General features: G+C 41.2%; 1 protein-coding gene across 1 annotated transcript in view; it reads left to right on the forward strand.

The window, feature by feature from the left end:
• LOC116698316 (FERM, ARHGEF and pleckstrin domain-containing protein 1) overlaps positions 1 to 23768 on the forward strand; it is a 53753-nt gene that overhangs the window by 17845 nt on the left and 12140 nt on the right. The window contains 13 exon segments of the mRNA XM_032530179.1: positions 11281 to 11385; positions 11500 to 11542; positions 11917 to 11995; positions 12886 to 12983; positions 13520 to 13634; positions 15364 to 15511; positions 15668 to 15763; positions 15841 to 16004; positions 16142 to 16210; positions 16298 to 16373; positions 17530 to 17743; positions 23437 to 23478; positions 23481 to 23623. Of these exon segments, the coding sequence (XP_032386070.1) occupies positions 11281 to 11385; positions 11500 to 11542; positions 11917 to 11995; positions 12886 to 12983; positions 13520 to 13634; positions 15364 to 15511; positions 15668 to 15763; positions 15841 to 16004; positions 16142 to 16210; positions 16298 to 16373; positions 17530 to 17743; positions 23437 to 23478; positions 23481 to 23623 (1392 nt within the window).

Below are 23768 nucleotides of genomic sequence, written 5' to 3' on the forward strand. Positions count from 1 at the left end.
AAACCCAAAACACTTTGGGAGAAGTGCTGGTGCCTTAAACCTCTTACTCTCAGAAACACTCATGTTCACTTCTCATCTATTGTTAATGTGTTGTTAAAATAGTCAGTGTGTTGTTTGTGTCTCTGAGAACCCTTAAACCCCAGCACTCTAAAGTCCAGTGCTCACACTTACAGAGCCAGATTTGTGTGTGTGTGTGTGTGGTGTGTGTGGTGTGTGTGTGTGTGTGTGTGTGTGTGTGTGGTGTGTGTGTGTGTGTGTGTGTGTGTGTGTGTGTGTGTGTGTGTGTGTGTGTGTGTGTGTGTGTGTGTGTGTGTGTGTGTGTGTGTGTGTGTGGTGTGTGTGTGTGTGTGTGTGTGTGTGTGTGTGTGTGGTGTGTGTGTGTGTGTGTGTGGCGTGTGTGCGCGTGTGTGTGCGCGTGTGTGCGCGCGTGTGTGCGTTGCTAGTTGGCCACACGAATTTCATAGTAGCTCATACAGATGTTACAGAGTGTGCTATAAAAATATGAACAGGGTGTGCCATTTGCACCCCTATGTATTTTAGCCTCTAAAAAACATTTATGGTCACAGCAACATTATTACATGGAGAAATGGAGCTAAACGTTGTGCCTCTAAAAGTGAAGCACTCATTACTCAGTAGAATGATTAAAATAAAAAGATAATTACTAACTATTTAACCTCAACCGCATGCTTCCTTCAGCTTCAGATGACTCCTCAATATTTTTTTTCTCTCCGAGATTAGGAATCACAATTTCCCTTATGTTGCCATGGTTACTGGTCTTCCAGTGGAGAGAAATTGGTATTCTGTAGTCTCTGAGACCAAAATTCCTGCTGGACCCGGTGGCTTGCAGACATGGAGCAACAGCTGCCTTCACAGAGGCTGTGCATGCTCTCGCATTTGTTTGCCGGCTTGTGTTTGTGCCCGAGTTCTACACCGAACCACCTCAAATGAGATTTCACCTTCAGGACAGCGTCCACAATTTTCACGCTGTGGAGAACGAGCGCTAATGTTCAATGATCTGTCAAAGTAACTTGACTCTTGGACCAAACTGTTCAAGTTAGTGCCTCCGAATGTCTCTGAATCCCAGTTGCATACTTCCCAAAACATGTCTCCTATCCCCAAGCCTATTTTGTTATCAGTGGTACCTGGTCAGTTTTGCTGTCCACACATACTGTACATTTTCAGCATCAACTCAAACAGAGGAAAAAACCTACATCAACAAATATAGACTTTGATGATCCTTCCACTAGCCACTAGCAACGACTACTGGATGGATTGCCGTGTGTGTGTTTTGTGTGTTGTGTGTCATTTAAAATATGTTGCTGTCTCACCCGGCGTGGCCAGAGACACTAATGGCGCTTTCCCATTACATGGTACGTGCTTGACCGCGGTGCCCCATCCTCCTTTTTCCTTTGCAGATTTTAGTACCGCTTCATGCGTGAAGCGCGCGCGGCTTGTCATCATAGCAACGCGGCAGGGAACTGCAGTGACCTAACACGTCACACACACACACAGAACATCAAAGGTGTGTCATTTTTGATTCTCGGCATGTGGCTGTTGCCACAGCCAGAAGACAAATTTAGTTTCAAAATAAACCAAGAAAGAAGCAAAAAAAACAATATTTAAAAACAGTGGATTTGTTCAGGACACCCCCGTCTGTCACTATCAATGATGACGCAGTGATTAGTGGCGATTCTCTCTGACCAGTCAGTAGTCTGCAGGTTTACGCGTCACCTTTTGGTATCGCCTTAGCTTGCATGGAACCTTGACGGAGGTGATGCTAAAAAAAAGTACCTGTTAGTAGGTACCAGAGACTTTTTATTATAATGTAAAACCAAGAAAGTAGAGTAGAGGCAAGTTGAGAAGGTTTCATGTAAAGGAAAAAATACTGCATTTTTCAAACTATAATGACCACCTACTTTGAATTCAATGTGCATGTGTACATCACTGGTGCTTTTTTTCAAACCGAGAGTGCTTTCTTGGTGATTGACCTTAATCCTCGTTCGTAGGAAGTGCAGCCTTGGTCTGAGGCTCTTGTCTCTACATCTGCATGCTCTAAGGTCAACTATACGCTGACAGGGAAATCCCAGCACTCCCTCACACTGGCCAAGTGATAATTAGAGGTTCATTGTGAAAAAGATTAAAATGCTTAAACATGATCTTTGACTTATTGATATGTTGCCTCTGGGTATTCCCAGAGAGGTTTTTTCTGCAGATATTGACTAAATAAAATTAAAGCAAAGGATTTGCCTATGTCGGATCAGTTTTTATTGCTTTTAACCTCTTATATTCTTCAAAATTTGACTCATCGATGCACATTTTAACCCAGTGGATGCCGCAGTTTACAGACTGGGTAGATTAGTTTTAACAATGCCCTGCTCATTGTTATTATATATCAGCAGGAGATAAATACATGTGTGTGTGTGGTGTAAATCATGCTGGTCCATTTGTGTGTTGCCATGGCTACACATCGAGGTGAATGGAGCGTCTGGCGTGCATCTGAGATCGTCTCCTTGGTTGTGTTGTAGGTTCGTGGTGTTGTGTGTGTGTGTGTGTGTGTGTGTGTGTGTGTGTGTGTGTGTGTGTGTGTGTGGTGTGTGTGTGTGTGTGTGTGTGTGTGTGTGTGTGTGTGTGTGTGTGTGTGTGTGTGTGTGTGTGTGTGTGTGTGGTGTGTGTGGTGTGTGTGTGGTGTGTGTGTTGTGTGTGTGTGTTACTAGAATTGTTGGAGCTTTGTAAATTATAGAGTGTGTGTGGTCTAGACCTACTCCATCTGTAAAGTGTCTCGAGATAACTTTTATGATGTGATACTATAAATAAAATGGAATAGAAAAATGTGTCTATATTTGACCAGGCTTTGGATGTAAGGTCACAACAGCTATCATCAGAACAGTAACTTGACTACATCACAGGGCAGAGGGCCTCTGGATTTGCGGCACCAACGGATAAGTAGTTTAAGGCTAATCTTGAGGAGGCCAATTCATTGGCCTCACCAGTAAAGCAGCATGTGCAGCTGTCATTATATATTACTGCTGGAGATTATGGTGAAGGAAACATGCGGCAGGACAATACCAAGAACTGACACATTCCTCCAGAGATCTGGCTGCTCCAGCCCTGGAAAGACTCTTAAACACAAGCTCCCCAAGTCTCATCTTCTTCACATTGTGGCCCACTCATAATAACATCAAGTGGAGGTCTGGAGTGAGGTGTAGAGGCAGGAAGCTGCTCTCTCCACCTTCAAGTGTGTTGATGCCACATTCTGTTGTCTCAGAACAGCAGTTGGATTCCCACAGTGAGAAACCATGAGCAGAGTGATGTCTGTCAAGAAAGATTTCTTTTGCGCAGACGCTATGTATTTATCTTCATTCTGCACATAAATGTCCCATCGTATGTCAGTTAAACCTGTATTGAAACCAACTTGACATGATTTGAGTCAGACTACAAGTTAGACTGTGATAAATCAAAGACATTGAAGGAATAATTGAGAGATTAATAATAAAAAAAGAGAACAATCATAATTTCAACCCAAATTGGGAGTGGGTGGTATGGGTAAAATCATCTTTTGTGGTATTTGTAGTATGTAATGCCAAAACAATTAGTTGACTAATTCATTGCTTGAAAATTAATTGGCAGCTAATTTGATAATTTTTCAAGCAAAGATTACAATGTTTTGTTGGTTCCAGCTAATGAGTGAGCTGGTTTCTTGTCATACATGATAGTAGGTTGAATATCTTATCTAAAAATGTTTTTGAATATGTCACCATGGGCTTCTGGAAATTATAATGGACATTTTGCTGTTATTATTTTTGTTTTATAATTATCTTTATTAGATAGCAGACCGAGATATGGACAGTGTTGGCTATCTTAATAAAAACGATATGGCAAATCTATATTTTTTCATATAACATATCTCCCAAGCTAGCCCTAATCGAACCCAATGTTGAATCACAGTTGCTAGTCGTAACGTTTTAGTATCTAACCTCTTCAGTTTGTTGTAGCTGCTACTTCTGCGTCTTAATGTCTTTGAATTTGGCAAGCCAGGACATATTATTTATGTTCCTATTCATGCCTATGCACTGTGTCTTAATGATATCACATATTATTACAGTTATTTCTAATTATGTCCTCCCCCCCCTTCTCTCTCTCTCTCTCTCTCTCTTTCTCTCCAACACACACACACACACACACACACACACACACACACACAGCAGCACATACAGTGATTATGTAGATCAGTGTCTGCTCCAATATTAGCAAGCTGCTGTTTATACAGGCATGTGGTATGTTAACTTATGCTTAATTAACATACCTTGGATATTAATGTTCCCACAAGAATGTGTCCCATCTGTTTAGTATCTGATGAATATGTGTGGGTTTGAGTTATTGGTAAAGTATACCTGGCCTGTCACTGATCTGTCTGAGACAATGCCCAGATCGCTAACTCAACAGCTGTTCCTCTTCTTCTAAAACATACTCTGACATTAATTTGAGATTTCTGATATTGTCTTACAGTCTCAGCAGTGTCACATACTTTAATTAGGCAACCAAATATTGAAACAGTTGGTTTAGAAACGTGCCCATGCAATTACAGACGCCTACATTTCTGATGACCGTCCCTCAACTGATCTAAAATTAAAATCGTAGGGGAAGTGTCATGCTCAGTGGAGACATAAATGATACTGGTGTGTACTGGCTTGGTTCACTGGGAATAGATGCATGTAACTGGATACCTGCTCGGCTTGTGCTTGACTAGGTGGACTTTGACAGATTGTGGATTGGAGGTGGCTTTTCAGGGTTGCTGCAGTTTTTCCAGCTTGTTATGCAGAAGACTGATGAGGACGTATGTTAGCATTTATGTTTTTCCTCATTTTCTTGATTTTGTGGTCAGTTTAAGATGAATTTAGACTGCTGTTCTCTCAGACTAAGCTCTGCAAGTGTGCAAGTGTCACATGTAATCTTCCGCCTGCTCTACTTCCCTATCTGTATTGTCCACTAGATAATCTCTTTGATTCAGCTCTCTGGTGTATTTTATAATACAACCATCTGTCCCGAGGGTGAAGCAAGGCCTGCGCGGTGTCTGCTGATAGTTTAATCAATCCAAATAATTAACAATAGTAATAATTAATTTGACACATTTTGTAATCAGACTATATATGAACGGCTTGTCTCTTCCTTGGCCTGACCTTATGGGAGTTGTCTCTCACAGTTAGACTTAATTAAGTACTCACTGCTGTCTCTTAGTTCTGCAGGTGGTGGTGGTTCCCTTCACACAAAAATGACACAGACACTATAGTTGCTATTCATTTTCCTTCAATTAATTTGCTACATATTTCAAAATTATATATACTATTTTTAGAAAATAGCAGAAAATATTTTCAAAAAAACAAATGTTTAATTAGAAAATGTCCTTTTCTTGGTATTGCAATATATTTTGTTCTACCTTGGAGATGATCACTGACACAGTGGCTGCAGCCACATGCATGCAAGGCTAATAAAGAGCCAATTTAATGCTCTTAATAATTTTAAAGGGAGCATGCTTAGGAAGCAGACATCCTTGTACAGTTTTTGGACTACTGGATGAGAAAGAATGTGTTTTGCATGCGGATTGAAAACAACTTATCATGAGATAACTTATAACTTAAACTGGAACTATGGAAGTTGAGTATCAATATTTTGTGGTGAATATTTAATTTTAGAACAAAAGTCGTTCAAGTTGTTTCATTTTTGAGTATCTTTCTGTGGTCATATTGTAATTGCCGTTTTTTAATTTTACCATTCAGCTTTTCAGTCTGCTTTTAGCTAGCTAAACCTAAGGTGTTTTTTTCTGCCCAAATGTGAAGTGACATATCCCCCCCCCCCCTCCTCAAGTGACAGTAATCCCAGCTCTGGAAAGTGGGAGGCTGTGGAGAATAACCAGCATGGCTCCAGAATTTAAAGCGCCCCGAAAGGGATTTTGCCAGGCAGATGAAGGAAAAAAAAGGCCAATCTTTTTGGTAATTACAGCTCTCTGAAAACTCACACTTGCCCTCTGCTTATTTTAATGATACTCCATGTTCAGCTCAGACATGATATCATTTTGTAGTGTATGTTTAACATAATACCGTCCATGACTTAATATTTGCAAGCACAGCAAAGTGGGTTGGCATGTTTGGTTGAGTCTGTGCTGCTGCTTGTTTAGTGTCTGCACCAACGATGCAAACCCACTGTTAGATTTGTCTTCTGATTTATGACGCTCTGACCCAACAGCGGGAGGTCCTCGCACAAACGCACAAAGCTTTGCGCTGTTAGGTATTCAGCAGCACAACAGCCACAACAGGGCGCTTAATTATTCTTTATGCAAAATCAATATTTTCCTAGCAGCCCAGACAGGCTCTGACGAGGACAGGCAGGCAAAGTAGGGGAAAATGTCCAAAGAGAGGAGGAGGAGATGGCTGTTGAGGGGAGCTACCTCCATATAAGCCCCTATTGTATCCAGGGGACATTATTTTCATGGTTGTCCTTTCGGGGCCTGAAGGCTGACCTATTGTGACAGAATGATTCTGACAGCTGTGGCAGTCCAATCATCACTTTTCCATTCAATTTTGTTGTTGTAGATATTCTTCATCAGCAGCTTGGAAGAAAGGGGAAAAAAAACTAATGAGGGAAAACATACTTATATTTGATACTTAAATAATGTAATTCCTCAACATTTCTTGGAAACGTAACACTGCTTTGGATGTTCTTTTACTGAGTATGGAACTAGGTTAAATGGTAAAATGATTTACTTCAGGTATAATTACATTAAAGTTGTCCTAATTATGAACACGCTACTGCAAACATATGCATGGTCACACTTCCATATGTGCTTTGAGGGTATGTGGGTAATTTGACAGGATTATCAGCAGGTTTGCCTCCATCCACTGTTCTCTCTTTGTCAGCTTCCCGCTGTAGTCGAGTCACCCTGGGAACCTCTGCAGCACATGGCCTGAATCTCAATTAGCTTTAGCTGCCACTGACCTCTCTGTCCTACCCTTCCCTTACAGTGCACTATATACACCTGCTCAACACCATAGCACATGCAAAGATGCCTACATGTGCTCCAAGGTACTTTAAATGGCCTTTTTTCTTTTTGGCTTTATTGTGACTGAACCCATGGGAGTATAAGACGGACAGTCGTGCAGTCTTTATTTTTGTTTTCAATAACAGCACCAGGAGGATTCAGTGTGGTAATGGATCTGGCTTCTACTGTAAACAGTTGTGTAATCTCAACCCTGCAACTCTGAGCAGTGTCATCAGAAGAACCAAAGTTCACTTAAAAGTATCCAAAATCAATCCCGGAGCTTTCCATTGCTACTACTTCACACGTGCCAAGTAGAGTTGGGCGGTATCCACATTTTTTTACATTCAAACTTCCTCACTATTTTACCGCGGTATACGGTATTACCGTGACTAATTAAAAATGATGACGTAATGCTCAGACGGCATCACCAAACTGTTGGCTTGTGCGTACACTGTTCAGAAACAGGATACCAAACACTAATACCGAAACACCTCTCCCTTCTCATTAGGTCGGAACCCCAAATGCTGCCAAACTGCAGAAGTTGTTTTCTTCTTCGAGACCAGGTCACTCAGGGCACGACTTGCCATCTTCCCCCCCACCGTTTAAATCTGGGCATGCGCGACTCAAATCTGCACTCGACTCAAATCGGGCAGTGACAGAGGCCACCACACCAACTTGGCCAAATACTCAAGACAAGTTTAAATGGAATCCAATTTTTAAATCTCTGCTGATATCCTATCCAACAATGGCTGACCGTTTGACTTTATAAAAAAAAAAAAAGTATAAATCACAAACTCCTCCTCTATTGTACTACAACCAACAAGACCCCCATATTCAACTATTCCCTTTGTTCGCTCTGTCTCTCTGGAGCCTAAAGGCATTGGCAGTCTGTTTACCACCCATGCCACCCACACACCACGCTCCCCCGGGAGGAGTTTGGTGAGCACTGCCCGGCTTGGCTTATTGCAACTGAAGTGGACCATACCATCAACTCCTAGAGGGGAACAGTAGAGAGAACACAAAGCTACTTTACCGCTGACCTTTATGGTTGTTGTTTTTTGTGCTGACATGAGCTTACCCACCAGAGGTGGGGGTTGGGGGTGGGGGGTGTACCCTGGACTACCCTGAAGTGGAAACCCAAGCGGACTTGTGTGTAGACATCACTGTCATCTTTATTTAGCCTTCCTCTGTCAGTCGGAGCATGTGGAGGTCATTGTAGCGACGCAAACATGCCTATGTTCATACCCAATAACCCATTAAACCCTTCCTGGCCTGGGACTGAGAGCACTGAATCAGGTTGCCTTGTTTTACTCGGGTATTGGCTGCTCCTGTGTAAAATAGCTCCAGTGCTTTTATAGATAGGTCATAAACGGGAGATTGGTGACATTTTCTTGGTATTGCATGAGCAAACAAATGTCAGCTGCTGAGCATGATGTCTCTTTAAGACTGTAACGTTTCTTCTGGCGGGGCGGCCGCGTGATATGTATGGAAAGGGATGAGAAATCATGTGTCAGCTGCATGTCAGGGTGATGAAGTCACAGTGTCTGCTTTGTGAGATTGTGCAGTACAGTAGTATTAGAAGGGGAAATAGACAGTTTTGCTGCACGGGATCTTTTAGTAAATAAAAGCGCATGTTTTAATAAAGTAGAATTGACACAGTGAACTATCCTTTACCTTCAAATGTTTGTGAGGTGTTGATTCAACTATCTAAATGAACTTAAATTAGAAGCCAGTTTAAGTTAGAGCTTTATGTTGGTTGGGAGAAGGATGGTGAGGTTTGTTGGTGGGTCGGTTGGACGTTTGTGCAGTCTGAAATAACCCAACAACTATTGGATGGATTGCCATGAAATCTGGGCCAGAATTGATTGTTCCCCACTGGTTGAATTGTAATAACATTCGTGATCCCATAACTTTTCATTTAATGCCATCATCAGGTAAAAACTTAACTATGTCAAATAATTACAGTTGCTTTAATGAATATTTTTATATAAACAATGTGCTAAACTACCACTGAACATTTATTTCAAAGCTCTGCCTCACACATCTTCTAGCTCGGCTGTAGACCCTTAGTATTGTGACATTTGGCTGTTATTACCAGTTATTAATAGTGTACTTTATTGTGTGATTTCCAATGTGTTAAGTTCAATAAAGGCACCCTGACTAGTCATTATGGCTACGTAGAATTGCATTTAGCTGCATCAGTTTAGGGTCTTTCAGGTACATTTTACTGAAATTGTAAGATTTTTCATTTGACAAATCATGTTAGCTTGATATAGTTTAGCTGGCTTACTATTGTGACTTACCTGGACACTTGGATAGAACAGAGCCATCATTAATGTTTTAGTTACACCTGTGCTTTTCCTACAATGACCGGTCAAAATGTCTGCTGGGAAAAAGGCCCATTGATCATATGTAGTACCGATGAAATGATCACTATATACGTACTCCACTGCACTTTTGTGTTCTTTTGATCTTGTGCTGTTTTTAGTTTTTTTGACCAGAGTTCAGTTGTGTAAGATGTTAGAATTGGACTTCAGGGACTTTAGAGTGAGAACTGTTACATAGTGTCCTCTGAGTGGCTGCGTCATGACGGCAGTCAATCTCTGTGACTTGTGCTTCATTAACGACGGCGCTCTTATTGTGTTGGCTGCGGCAGTGGCAAATAGCAGCACCATAACTCTGGTCTGCAACAGCTGCATTTAATCAAGTGCTGGCTCTAATCTGCCTCTGCCTTACCCATCTCTGTTTGGCTAATGGTCATTTTACATTGACAGCAGATTTATAAGGCTGGAGATGAGAGTTCCACAGTGGGACCGAAACACTATTCAGGCTTCACTGTTTTCAGCTCGGTTTCCCCTGCTGTTCTTGCAGCCTCTTCATTTGTCAAAATTGTTGCAGATAACACAACACAGAGAAATCTTACAAAATTCTTGTCTGCTCTGATAGGTGTGTGTGTGTGGTGTGTGTGTGTGTGTGTGTGTGTGTGGTGTGTGTGTGTGGTGTGTGTGTGTTGTGTGTGTGTGGTGTGTGTGTGTGGTGTGTGTGTGTGTGTGTGTGGTGTGTGTGTGTGTGGTGTGTGGTGTGTGTGTGTGTGTGTGTGTGTGTTCCCTTGTACCCTTTACCTCCAGCCTCCTTGTGGCCTCCCTCACCAGCGCCATCACCATATGGAAACAGCTGGTCCTCGGTGTTGGGATGCCCTCTGCACTGCATGAGGCAGCCTGGAGACAGATAGTGGTGTAACACACAGAAAGGACAGACTTTGGGAGAAACTGTGAGGCTGGGACGCTTGTTTAGGGAAGATTATGGATTTGGTTGTGGAAGTGTAAACCCTCTCACTAAGCTGATGGAGCTTAAGTTTGTATTCTCTAAGCATTAAGGAACACAGGATCCCCCCTTTATTTCCAGATGAAAAGCAGATGTGAAGGGAATTCTTGTAAGAGTGTGTGCCTCAGTAACTCACTGTCTTTTTGTGCAAAAGTAGAGGAGAAGCTCCTTGAAACATACTCAGATGCAGCCCTGGATCATTATCCAAGCCTGCTACTATAAACACATTCTGTAGCTGGGATTCGCTCCACACTGGTGCAAACCAGTCACGAGGAAGCAGCCATGCAGAAATACTCTCGTTGTATGCCCCTCAGAGCTCTGTGTCTCATTGGAGCGCCTAAACAGAAGACACGTTTCTGTGGAAATCCCTGACTTTTCTTTGACCTTCCATGGGAACATTCTCGCTCCAAAGTTGTGGTGGCTTTTTGGGGTTTTTGTGTTTGTTAGAAATGTTGGAGGTTAAGTTGGTCTTCAAAGTGTTGAATGTACTGTATGTGGGGTGTGTGAGTCAGTGGTCAGGGAGACTGTTTATTCCATCCTGATTCTGTATCAGCCTCAAAGGCCTGCTGGTTCATCATCCGTGACAGCAATGGCACTGAAAACACAGATCAAAAACATCTTTTTGTGGCCTACTGTGCTATTGTATGCCATGAGGAAGGCTAGGTAAGGAATTATACACACTGAGTTGTTACCTTCCACAGGGTTTGGCAGGTCAACAAAGCAGTTAGATTCTCACTGCTCATTTGTGTCAAAGTGTTATGATTGGGGTTATCCTGAAGTATGGTTGTTCTTCCTTTAAATAACAATATAAAATGTCACTTGAATTGAATCCCTGAGAACGAAAGTTCAGATTAAAAATAGGAATGTTTACTTTACAGGCAAGTGTTGTTTTAACCAGTATTTGTTTTTCCTCTTGTTCACAGCAAAAAGCCTCGGGCAAGGTGCTAGTTGACCTGGTGTGCTCCCACATGAACCTCATCGAGGGCGACTACTTTGGTTTGGAGTTTCAGAACCATCAAAAGATGATGGTGAGTAAGGATGAAAAATGAACGTAAAATGTAGCCTAATCTTATACATCTCAGAATCGCTATTGCTTAAAACCAGCTACTTAGTGACGACTTTTTTAATTTTTTCCCCCACAGGTTTGGTTAGACCATATCAAGCCCATCATCAAGCAGCTCAGACGTAAGTGTTTCTAAATGATTTGCATGATTTTTGACAGTGTCTTTCTACTGTTTTATCTGGAGAAAATTGCCATAAAATCAGTTAAGAGCAACTATACAGTTTTGTATTTTATGCAACCAAGCAAAGTCCAATCAGAGACCTACACTCAGTGGTCAGTTTATTAGGTACATGAAGCTAAAACTAATGCAGTCCTGCAATAAACCTACCTTCAGGAAGTTTAGAATGTTTACTTTTAGTTTGGATCCATTTTAAGAGAGGTGTTGATTTGACTTCATGGTTATTTTGGAGGATGGCTGCATCAGTTTTTATCTAGCTATACCTAATAAACACTGAGTGCATTTTGTGTTATTACAAAATTCATCTATCCCACACAGGACCGAAGCACACAATCCTGAGGTTTGCTGTGAAGTTCTTTCCCCCAGACCATGCCCAGCTACTGGAGGAGCTAACTAGGTGAGCTCCTTTCCACATTATTTAACTCCTTTTATCTCCGCATCATGTCTATCCTTGAGTTTGCATTGAAATGTGCATTTATTTACATTTTGTTTAGCTGTGACTGCGATTGAAACATGTTCTCCAGTTCCCAGAAGATTTATCCCCCCTAGCTTTGCACTTTCGCCATGGCTGCCATGTTTCTGATTTAGCTCTTTGGAGAGGAGATAATGACTTTCTGCTTTTGGTTTCCTCGTTGTGGAGCATGTTTTTACAGAGTCAGAGTGGATAAATAATAGGCGCACAGAAAGTAATGCCCCTCTGATAATTCTGTGTTTGTTTTGTTAAGCTTGGTTAAGACCTCACCTTTTTTATTAAAAAGCATATTTGAGATGGTTTTTCCTGCCAAAGCGGGCTCTACTCCATCAAAAGGTCAGGCCACATAGCAATTAATTAGGTACATTGATGAAAATGGTAACACTATCTACGGACTTCTGACTTTTGGGTGTGCAGTGGTCTATTCATTTGTAATTTTAAAAATTACTTAATGTACATTATTTAACTTATGACTACATATTTTATTAAAACTACATTGGTTTCCACTCTGAATTGCATCCAAAAGAAACCGCACTGTAGTCAGTGAATCTTCGATAAATGACTTCATTTGACTTATTAATTACTGAAAAGTGCACATCGGCCAATTTCTTTTGGAAGACTTTGGGTTAAATTAAAAGAGCCAGGGTATATTATATTTAATCAGAAATGTAGTTATAGCATCTCCTTTGGATGTCCTGTTTGAATTCAGCAGTTTGTGGTGTTTCTAATTGAGTTCCATTTGATCTTGCTCCAGTGCTGGAATTTACCACATCTACTCTATTGAATCTGTGAAAGCTGTTTGTGTTTGTGTCCAGGTACCTGTTTGCCCTCCAGATCAAACAGGATGTGTCCTGTGGACGTCTGACCTGCAACGACACCAGTGCCGCGCTGATGGTCTCCCATATTATCCAGTGTAAGTTCCTCATGGCTGTTTCCTCATTTAGCTCAAAAGACCAAAGAGTCGACTGATCAGATAACTGTCTTTGAAGACACATTTTCCAAACAGAGCTTATCATCAAACATTGTCATATACGTAGCACACTGTGCACCAATGCAAATTGATTATCTGTGTGTTGCTATGGATACCTTTCGGTTGGATGCCTGAACATAATCTTGCAAGACTGCTTTAGAACAACCTCTAAATTTTCATAACCTGACATTTACAGTCTACCAAAAGGGACCAAAGACAACATGCATGATCATGGAGATCAGTGAAACGTTGTGTCTATAAGCACAGTAGATTTGCAAAAGATTATAATCTATATCACAAGAATGTTACAAGTAAAAATGAATTGTGAGAATAGAGATCAGAGAATCTGTGGCAAGGAGCATGTAAGATATTCTGGAGACTTAATGAGATTGTTTTGTTGTTGATTGTTTTTTTTGTCATCTTCATTATATCTATAAAAGCCTTATTTTTTTTTTCTCTTCTCCTCCCCAACTTTTCAGCTGAGATTGGGGACTTTGAGGAGAGCCAGTGCCGGTCACACCTCCTCAACAACAATTACATCCCAGATCAAATGCCCCTGATTGATAAAATCATGGAGTTTCATTCAAAGAATATGTGAGTTTCTAGAACAAGGGTACTGCGCACACATCTAAAATAAGGAATTTCTTTGATCCAGTAATTGTTTATTTTCAGCGCAGTTCTTAAGGTCACTGAAACCATGGCTGAACAGCAATTACTCTCTTCACCCATGAACAGGATCAGTTGTTTCAGAACTTGTGCATGTCCTGCGGGGAACTTTATTATACAGGCGACGCATTCAGGAAACCAACCATGGACTGAATGGATTCTTTCTTAAGAGAGCTCTGTTTAGTTCTGTATTATACATCAACTTAGAAAAGCTAGTCTTTGTGTTTTTACAGCATCTGGCCAGATATGAATATGAGTTTCTCTACTACTCTCTATCAACAAATGGCTGCATTGCTTCTGAAAAAAATACTAAAATCTTCTTTAAACTCACCAAATGACTCACATAGCTAGCGTGAGCTGGGTTAGTAGGTTAAAAACACAGATTTTTAAAGTCTATTCTCACATGTCCAATGCAGAGTGTTTGTGCTGAAGTATCAGCTTCAGTTTTAAGAGTGGTATACTGCTTGGAGTATTACTGGAAACATTCCAGATCTTTTCCCACCGTCCTCCCTCAAAATCAGTGCACATATTTGATTCCAAGCTTTGCCAACACTTGTCTCACCTCTATGTTACAGTGGGCCATGCCAGAGGTGGAGACACAGTGGGTGGCTGCTGCATGAAAGGAGCTCCATTAGATGTGACGGCTCTCTTTCACTTAGCCTTTTTTTCAAAAAAGGCTTTTTCTGTTGATAACTGTAATTGCAGTTTTTTGGCTGGGTGCCATGCTGAGTTAAATCTCTTATTAAGTACCACACAGGAAACGGGAAAGCTTATCCACTGATAAGAATTAAATAAGTTAGTATTTGCAACCCCTCCCCCGACCTTCCACCACCACTCCAAAAACTCAGATAAACATTGGAAACCTGGATCCACTCAGACTTGTTCTTTTCACCTCAATTAGTGAGACGCACAGCAGGACGATAAGCCATAATTTAATTTATTTGTCCAAAAATTTGCTAAAGGATAATTAATGCTACAGTTTGCACTTGTTGTATAACCTGGAAGTAAGATTAGCTCTTTGAATTCCTTTGTCTTTATTGCCCTCCCTACTCTCATCCATTTCTTAAAACATATACTTTTGCATTACTTTTGCAAATACCAACATATAGATTTAAGTATAAGGTCACTGTTATTCTGTAAATTTTTCATAATGTCAAAAATGTATGAAAAGACCAAGACCAATAATGAGCTACTCTCAATACACTCAATACCTCCTAAAATCCCTGACCCAATTATTTCTTTAAAAACCCATCAGAAATATAGTTTCATTATTCATTATTTAAAACAAATATAGTTACTTTTTTAAAGAGACTGATAATTTCTTAAACAGCTGGGCACTGTAGGTTATAGCAAATGTGTCAGAAACAAAATAAAATGATGCATTTGTTAAAAACGATTTTCAGCTACGGATTAATACACATTTAGTGCTATATGGAGTATTTCCAGCAACAGGACGATGTATATAAATAACTCAAATAAACTACAGTGGTTTGTGTGTTTTTAGAAGTTTTTGTACAACCATGAAGGTATATGGCAAAGTTAATAAATAAGAGTAATAAGGATAAGTTATGTCAGGCTGTGGCTGCACAGTCAGCTTTACATAAAATATCCCCAGCCTCATTCTTTAACTCATTACTGTTGTCTTTTGTGTTGCTAGAGGTCAAACACCAGCAGAATCAGACCATCAGTTATTAGAAGTGGCGCGCAGGTTGGAGATGTATGGGATTCGCCTCCACCCTGCCAAAGACCGAGAGGGCATGAGGCTCAGCCTGGCTGTGGCGCACACTGGTGTCCTGGTCTTTCAGGTAAGTCCCACAAGTTTGTAGGTACCCCAAGTTTTTGTGTGTGTGTGAGTGTGTGAGTGTGTGTGTGTGTGTGTGTGTGTGTGTGTATTATTTATTTTAATCTTCTTTTTTTTTTTTTAAAGCTTAAGGTATAAAGTTTATTTCTCATCACTGCAGGGACACACAAAGATTAACGCCTTCAACTGGTCTAAAGTGCGCAAACTGAGCTTCAAGAGGAAACGTTTCCTCATCAAGCTGAGGCCAGATCTAAATGTAAGTGATGTCACTGAATGTATAAAATACAAATCCCATCAGTGTTTGTTGGTGTGCACATTTTATATGTCCCCCAGAGTTCATATCAGGACACTCTTGAGTTTCTGATGGGCAGCCGAGACTGCTGTAAAGTCTTCTGGAAGATCTGTGTCGAATACCACGCCTTCTTCCGCCTCTTTGAGGAACCTAAGCCCAAGCCCAAGCCTGTGATCTTCACACGAGGCTCCTCCTTCAGATTTAGGTGAGTTAGCATCATAAAGCTGCTCTCTGACTCTTGGTAGTGCAGTAACACAGCAGCGTCTCCCCATCACTACTACAGCTGTGCAAGAATAGCTCATTGTTATCTCATTATTATCTCTACCTTATTTGTCTCTGTAGCGGTCGCACACAGAAGCAGGTGATTGATTATGTGAGGGAGTCTGAGTTTAAAAAGATCCCGTTTGAAAGGTAAAGCCTGCAAACACTTTTGACATATTGGTATAGGCAAAGGTGCTCAGAATTTATAATGCTGACCTTCAACATCCTGTCTGACAGGAAACACAGTCGGGTCCAACACAACATCCGCCTGTCACCGTTGCCTTCTCCACGCCCCCATGAAGTGCCAACAGAAGTGAGTTTTTTTCGTGCATTTACAGCAGACAATCATCTCCAGATCACCAGCACAATGCTCTCATTTACACAACAAAAGCCTCAATTTTACCCTGCCAAGGTTTCGTACAAACCAATATTTTTATTGAACTTTTCTCACCAAAAACATAATATTTTTAAAATCATTTTAACATTTTATTATTTTATTTAATCTGTAGTGTTCAATACATTACGCTCCTGACTTTTTTGTAGCCTAATGACATTTTTTATAATCGCATCCTGTACATAATAGTTAATAGTTCTGTCATTCAGAAATAACTTTCTATATTCATTTTATTGTTGCCTATTAGGTTTCAAGTGAATAGTGGAGGACAGTACCCAAACTAGGACATAACCCCCTTAGCTTTGTTTCATTTAATTTTATTCATGAATCCCCCTCTGGTCCTGTTTCTATGTGACTTTTCTTAATGTTTTGTTACCTGTTTGGGCATTATAGTCTTTTTCCTTTACTAATCGCAGTGGCCATCTTTTAGTGTTATAATACTGAGTCAATTTATAAAGGTTGAAACAATACTGCTTAGATTATTGGTTAAGACGTTGTTCTTTACTGCAGAAATATATGTACAGTATGTATGTTCAATATGTAAGTATATAAAAGGAAACATTGTAATGCAAGGTTTGATCAAAACGCAGTGTGCGTTATAGGATAGTGCCTAAGTCTGCCAAGGCATACGAAGAAACTGGTGTTAAACCACCTGTTTCCTATTTGGAGATGGTGTCACAATTCTGGTAATTTCTAGTCACTGCACCTTTAGTCCTTGGACCCCAGTACACCTACTTGCAGGTCTAGTTTACACACAACGTTTACATCAGCTAGGAATCTCCTTTTTTCCTGCCTTTGAGAGGATTGCTAAATTTATTGGCATATTGCCACGACTGTCGATCGGCAAAAGTCAGCAGGAATGTGTATTCTGCCACCCCAAGCACATATGCTTGTACATGTGTATCCTCTGCACAAAAAAAACCTCACGGCCCCACAGGGGGTCAAGAAACTCAACAGGCTACCTTCAAGTCGGACAGAATTAACCATAAGTATTAATAATCAAATCAAACATAGGCATGATTCAAATTATACTCTTCAAATTATTTTATTCTCTGCCTGTGTCTCTTTCTGTCAGAGTGGTGCTCCAGGGGACAGTGTAGACTCTCCTTCTCAGAGTTGTTGGACGGAGTCGGTGTTGGTGAGTGCAGAAGACCACTCCGCCTCGAGGACAGCAAGAGCCAGCCCGTCTCAACAGAGAAACGGCCTCGGGGACAGAACGGGGTCTGTGTCCAGGACCGAGGACACAAGATGTTCAACACGACGAACCCACCCAGAACATCTGAGTACAGGTCCAGCATCTCAGGCTGCTAAAGGCGGCAGCTTTTCCATCCCCTTTATTGACTGCAGTGATGTAGATAGTGAATATAATCAGGCTATAAGGTTGAATCACAGATATAGAGATCAGCTTATGCTCCGTCATGGGTCTGGCTCTGGGAGTGTAAATAGGGATCTGCAGGCCCAGCAGGCCCAGCAGGAGCAGTTTCTTGGTAGGATGCTATACAGGGAGTCCCCTGCCTCCTCTAAGCAATCACTCAACATGAGCCATGAGTTAGACGAGTCTCTCAAGCATTCATACCAAAAGGTTGACCAGAGTCTTGTTCATGGCACTGCGGCAGACCTCAGTGCCCATATCAGAGAGAGGCACAGCAGCAACCCTCTCACAGCCCCACATATGGGTTCATGGAGTGGCGTCACTAGTCCTGCCATGGACAATCATCAATCTAGCTCCCTCAGTTACGTTGAACAGAACGGCTTTGGCTCTGCTCCCCCTCACTTTGAGGAGGGCAGATACTCCTCCTTCCCAAGCCGCTCTCCTAGTTTACATAAACTCCACAAAGTGCGTCACCGCTCTGAGGCAGTCCCCAACCAGGGAACATCATCCTCAGGGCATAAATCACATCCTGTCCTGTCTCGGGCTGAACGTATGGCTGCTCTTGAGCGCCGCATGGTGGCTAATGGTCTCTCAGTAGCAGGCAGGTCCAGCACCAGTCCAGGGCTGAAACGCCTAGGGCACGCTGGTGTCACACATGTGGGACCAGTTCACGTAAATGACTGCTCCACCACCAGTGGTTCAGAGTCCAGTGAGTCAGAGGTGGAGAATAGCGAGGGAAACTGCAGCAGACCCGTGATGGCTGGTACTCCATTGGAGGATAACTCCACTTCCCCTTTACCCCGGAACAAGTTTTCCTTTGGCAGCCTCCAGCTGGACGAGGAGGCAGATGAGGATGGGTGCAATGCCTTCAGTGATGACGAGGGCGGACAGATTTTCAGCTGTTAGTGCACAGAGAGTTTCAAACCACAAGTTTAAACGGTTTAGTTTGGGTCCAGATGGTGTAAGAGAAGCAGGGTTCAGTGAGTGACAGATTTTTTGTCAGAGGACGACTCAAATCTCCACACAGGTTCACAGTAGTCTTCTTAGGAGGCTTTCACACCTGAAAGTCCAAACCAAGGTCTGGACCAAGTTTCCTGTTTTTGCATTTGAATTGGTAAGTTTTTCCAACTGACTGCTGCTCTCCCCTACTGCCGCGGCTCTTGTTTTGTAGCGTTGTTGAGAGGCAAGAAACAGGAACTTTATTGCTGCAGCATTTATTCAGAGAACAACTGAAACCTACTCTGTACATTTAACACCACTTAACAAGTGAACTGCCGATTTATTCTCTTCTCGGATAGCCGACAGCTGTCTGCTCTGAGCGCATTCACCGTCACAATCTCATGTAGGCCTACACACTAAGCCCTGAGCTAGTCCTTCATGGAACTTTCCTGGTCTTATAACACAAAGATAGCCTGCCAGAGATTCCTTTATTGGGTTCAAAAGTCAGAACCATCTAAAAAATGCTTTCACACTAGAAACAAACCGGACCATGGTTCAGCATGATCCGGACCGAGACTACCTCTTTTGGTCGGACCAAATTTGGGCTGTTTGCTCCAGACCGTGGTCTGGGGGAGGTTTCACCCGTTATTTTGGTTCGGATCAAACTGAAAAGTCTGGATCAAACGGGGTAGGTGTGAAAGCAGAACCCACTAGAAGCACTTTTTGAGCCCAGCATCAGTCTCTCTTTCACCGGGAGCTGCTTCCCTTTGCGAGATTTCAAGAAGGAAAGGATCCGTTCTGTGTTTTTCTTGTTTGTTGGCTAGAGATTTTTCAGCCTCCCAGTTTTCCAATTGCATTAGTATGCCCCTTCAGAAATATGCAAGTGCCATGTTAGGATTTAATACTGAATATCTACTAATTATTTAAAAAACTATAGAGACAACAGATAAGTTTTAAATGTAAATGTAAGTTTAAAATGATCAAAAGACAACTTATTGTTGCAGATGCACTTTTTTCTCAAATTCTTTGCATTCATTGGATGTTTAGAACAAAGTTTGCAACAGTGTGAGTCGTTCAGTTTCTATGTCTCAGTTGCCTTATGACTCCCCGTAGAGAAATGCACATATCATTTCATTAATGTCGGGAGGCATTTCTGTTTTCTAATAGATTGATAAAATTCTTAAAATGCACAGCATTCAGCATTACACATTTTGTACTCATTGTATGTCTATTGTGGAGTCTTAAAAGATATGTGGATGTATAATTGTGGCAGTAATTGTTGACTTCATAGACATTTATTGGGAATAACTTTGCTGTCTTGATTGATTTATTGAAACTCTTGATGCTGCATCTGGCTTGTGATTGCTGTGAGAGTAGACAGTTCTGTCTGAAGTGTTTGGTGTCAGAGTGGAAACTAATTAATATGCTGAAAATACCAATTCGAACACTTGACTGGTATTCAGTATTGTTTATGTTTACAGTACCTTCTGCTTTTTACTGACTTGAAACATTACATTTTGTTCACAAAAGTGGTGGGATTTAACAGGAAAAACACCAACAAGAGTAAATATAAGCTCACAATATCTTTGTGAATATTGTACAAAACGTTAGCAAGCAGTGGTTGGTCAGGCTGAGGTGACGGTAAATGTCTGTTACAGTGGTAGTTTAGCCACTTCACAACAGTTTACAGATCTCATGCTCACTATTGACATCCCCCTCCGCACTCGACTCATGCTTGAGTATCTCTGGCAGTAATTTGGTGTCAAGCTAGCCCTCCAACAGCTATGGCGTAGTCAAAATCTTTCAAAGTTCTTTTTAACAAAATGGCACTGCACTTTTATTTTTGTGGTCACCTTTCCAGATTTCTTTTTTGCACTTCTGCCCTCTTTATTTGTGTTGTTTGAGAAAGTGATGATTTTTATATCACATGTCTGTTCTTTCTTTTATTTCTTTGTCCAATGTAAGCACAAAACTTTCATGTCTTTTTTGTTTTTGTTGTTTTTCCCTCAACTGCATGTAAACCTGTTTTGTTACTTGCTACAGTCTGTGTGGTGGAACAAGGCGAGATTACCAGTATCTGGGTTGCCTTCTCTGCAGTGATCCAGCTAACGGATAATTATTCCAGAGCAGATAGAACGTCAGGTTGAGGATGACCAGAGTTTGGGATTGTTCAGTAAAATAGAAACAGGTTCTAGTAACAGTGCATGTGTGTACTGTATGTGAAAGCCAGGGCAACATATCAAAGCACCGAGTCTCTGGGCTCATTCATCACTGTCTACTGCATTTGCTGACATCTTTAGCATGTCATGCAGCATAGTGAGATTTAGTGGTTTTTATTTGTATGTGTGAAGATGGAAATCTATTCTTTATTAGCCTTTTAAATTACAGATGTTTGGATTTCAAAAGTATTTAATATTTCAACATTATCAGTGTTTCATTCCCAATTCTTCAACATGAACATGACAACATTACGACTACAACGGGCACCCCAATTGCCAGCAACAAAAGTTCCCTGTTCGATTCTAGCCGGGGACCTTTGTTGCATGTCGTACACCACTCTTTCTCCCCTTGTTTCCTATGTGTCTCTCCACTATCATCTAATCTAATAACGGCAACAAAAAACAAAAACGTTTTGCTGTCATGTACATGTGCAACATATGAAAAAATTGAAAATGACCCGGCAGTGTGCAGGATTGTTTTTGTTTTGTGCAGATTATCATTTCCCAGCATCTGCAACAACTTGGCTGTGCATGTGCCTCCTGATGTCTACCATTATTAATAGTTTCAAAGTTGTCGTATGGCATAGATTAGTCCAGCATTACGAAAAAGAGCATATGTTTATTTGTGGAAATCACTGGATCACTGCAGTGTGAGTACCCCTCCCTGGTGCACAAAGATCTCCCATAGACCTGGAATGACATTCTGATGCACAAAGACTAATAGAAAATACCAGTCTGTGAATTTGGTCCAAACTGTCAAACATGTTCTGTTGGTGTGTCTTAAAGTCCCGAGTCTGTGGGCGAGACTTGTGTGTGTTTTTCAACCGCTGGTGTCCTTCAGGCTGTGTTTCCAATGCATGCTGCGCTAAACCAGGACTGAAGCATTGTGCATTTCATGCTGTTCTGCCCTGTCTGCTCTCTGCATGTACTCAATGTTTTGTACTATACAGTGCAGGTAGTGCTCTCAGTCACTTCACTGTCATTTTCTAGTTTAGTATAACAGACTGTAATAGGTGATGTTAGAGGAGATTTTAAGACTAGGAAATCATGCAGTATGATTAGGGACTGAAATTTAAAACAGCATCTTACAGTTTGTTTTTGTTTATTTACAGCTCACTGTGTCACTGCTACAAGTAAATTGATGTAAAACTTGTATTCATGGTCTGAATAATGCATGGGTTTCTTCATTACCAACTGACTTTTCAGTACATCAATAACAAAATCATAAAAAGTGTTGGGCTGTGTTGGGCAAAAAGGCTGTTTGTTTTAAACAGTCATGAAGATCTGTTTTATATCTGTTAGGTAAGGTCTAGAGGACTGCATGAATTCACACTTCTTTTACTACACTTACCCTCCATTCTCTCATTTACTCACTCTAGACTCTCACCTGGCTTTAACCTTTTTCTGCTGCTTTTCACAAGATTTATATTAATTTAACAATGTGCATATGTTCTTTTAGAGTTAATAAAGATGACCTTCATGAAGTGAGGTTTTTCTGAATCTTCTTTTTGAGAGCCCAGTTAGTGTCATGTGTATGTCAGTGTATATAATGTAGTTTCTTAGCGCTCTACTTTGTGGCAGTCTTGTAGATGTACACTGTGGTTTCCACTCCTTCCCTCCATAGAGTTCATAGTTAATCCTTCCCAGAGGTGTAGGTGTAAGTGTAGGTGTGTGTGTGTGTGTGTGTGTGTGATCACTGTTGTGTTTGTGTCAACACACCAGAGGACAGCAAAGAGCAACTAAAACATAGTAAGTAAGCTTTGTGAACATGGTCAGTATAGATGACACTAAGTAAGCTGTTCCTCTTAACCATCTTGTGGTATGTGTCTCAGCTCGCATATTGATTGAAGTTGCACGAAGACAGCTGGAGCTGTCTGGAATTTAGTGTGAGTCATGGCTGATATTTTCTGCAGAGGCAGAAGACTTTGATCAAACTGTGATTGTAAATACTTTAGTTAGGTATAGCCTGCATATTCTCCCAATGGGTGGTGAGTCAATATTTAGTCTACAAATGTGTGTAAATAATGAAAAAAGTCAAAGGTGACATGTTCAGTTGTCTTGTTTTGTCCGACGGTCCAACATCCAAAGAAATTCATTTACAATAATGTATATGTAAGAGAAAAATCTGCAAATCCTCACACCTGAGGAGCTGGAACCAGAGGAAGTTTGAAGCTTTTTCTCAACAAATGACGTAAAGAATTTTTTGATTTTCACAAAAGTGGCTCTTTTATGTTCTGTTGATCGATTATACAACAAATTATCTACTTTTCTGTGACTTGTTATGTCCCTGTCTTCATATAAAATCTCAGTGTGCCAAACTCCACCCATCTGAGACTTGAAGTGAAACTAAAAGCTAATAATATATCTGATTTTCCTGTTGTGTTTTCACGTCTGTATTTGAATAACTCACTTTTTATTTTCTTCCCTCACTTTGCTTGCTGACCCCGTGCAGCAGTGGTGTGCAACAGCCCTCACCTGTCTGCATCCTCTGGTCACTCCATGGCATGGTCAATGGTCAGAAGTCACTGGAGCTGTGCAGTCACAATCCCAACGGCCGACAACCTTCCCCCCTCACCAGCCCTCTACTAAACGACGCCGGCAGCATTCGCACCGACGATGAAGACGAAGTTCGGAGGAAGGTTTGTGATTTGGTTCAGCTTCTGTTGATAAAAGCAACAATAAATCACTCTAGTAAGTTGCTTTGTTGTATGTTTTTACTAAACCGGTTCCTTAAAGCCACTGTCACACATTGAAAATAGCAGTGGACCCAGATTACCTCTCCTA

Source organism: Etheostoma spectabile, chromosome 11, assembly GCF_008692095.1.
Source record: "Etheostoma spectabile isolate EspeVRDwgs_2016 chromosome 11, UIUC_Espe_1.0, whole genome shotgun sequence".
Lineage (NCBI taxonomy): Eukaryota > Metazoa > Chordata > Actinopteri > Perciformes > Percidae > Etheostoma > Etheostoma spectabile.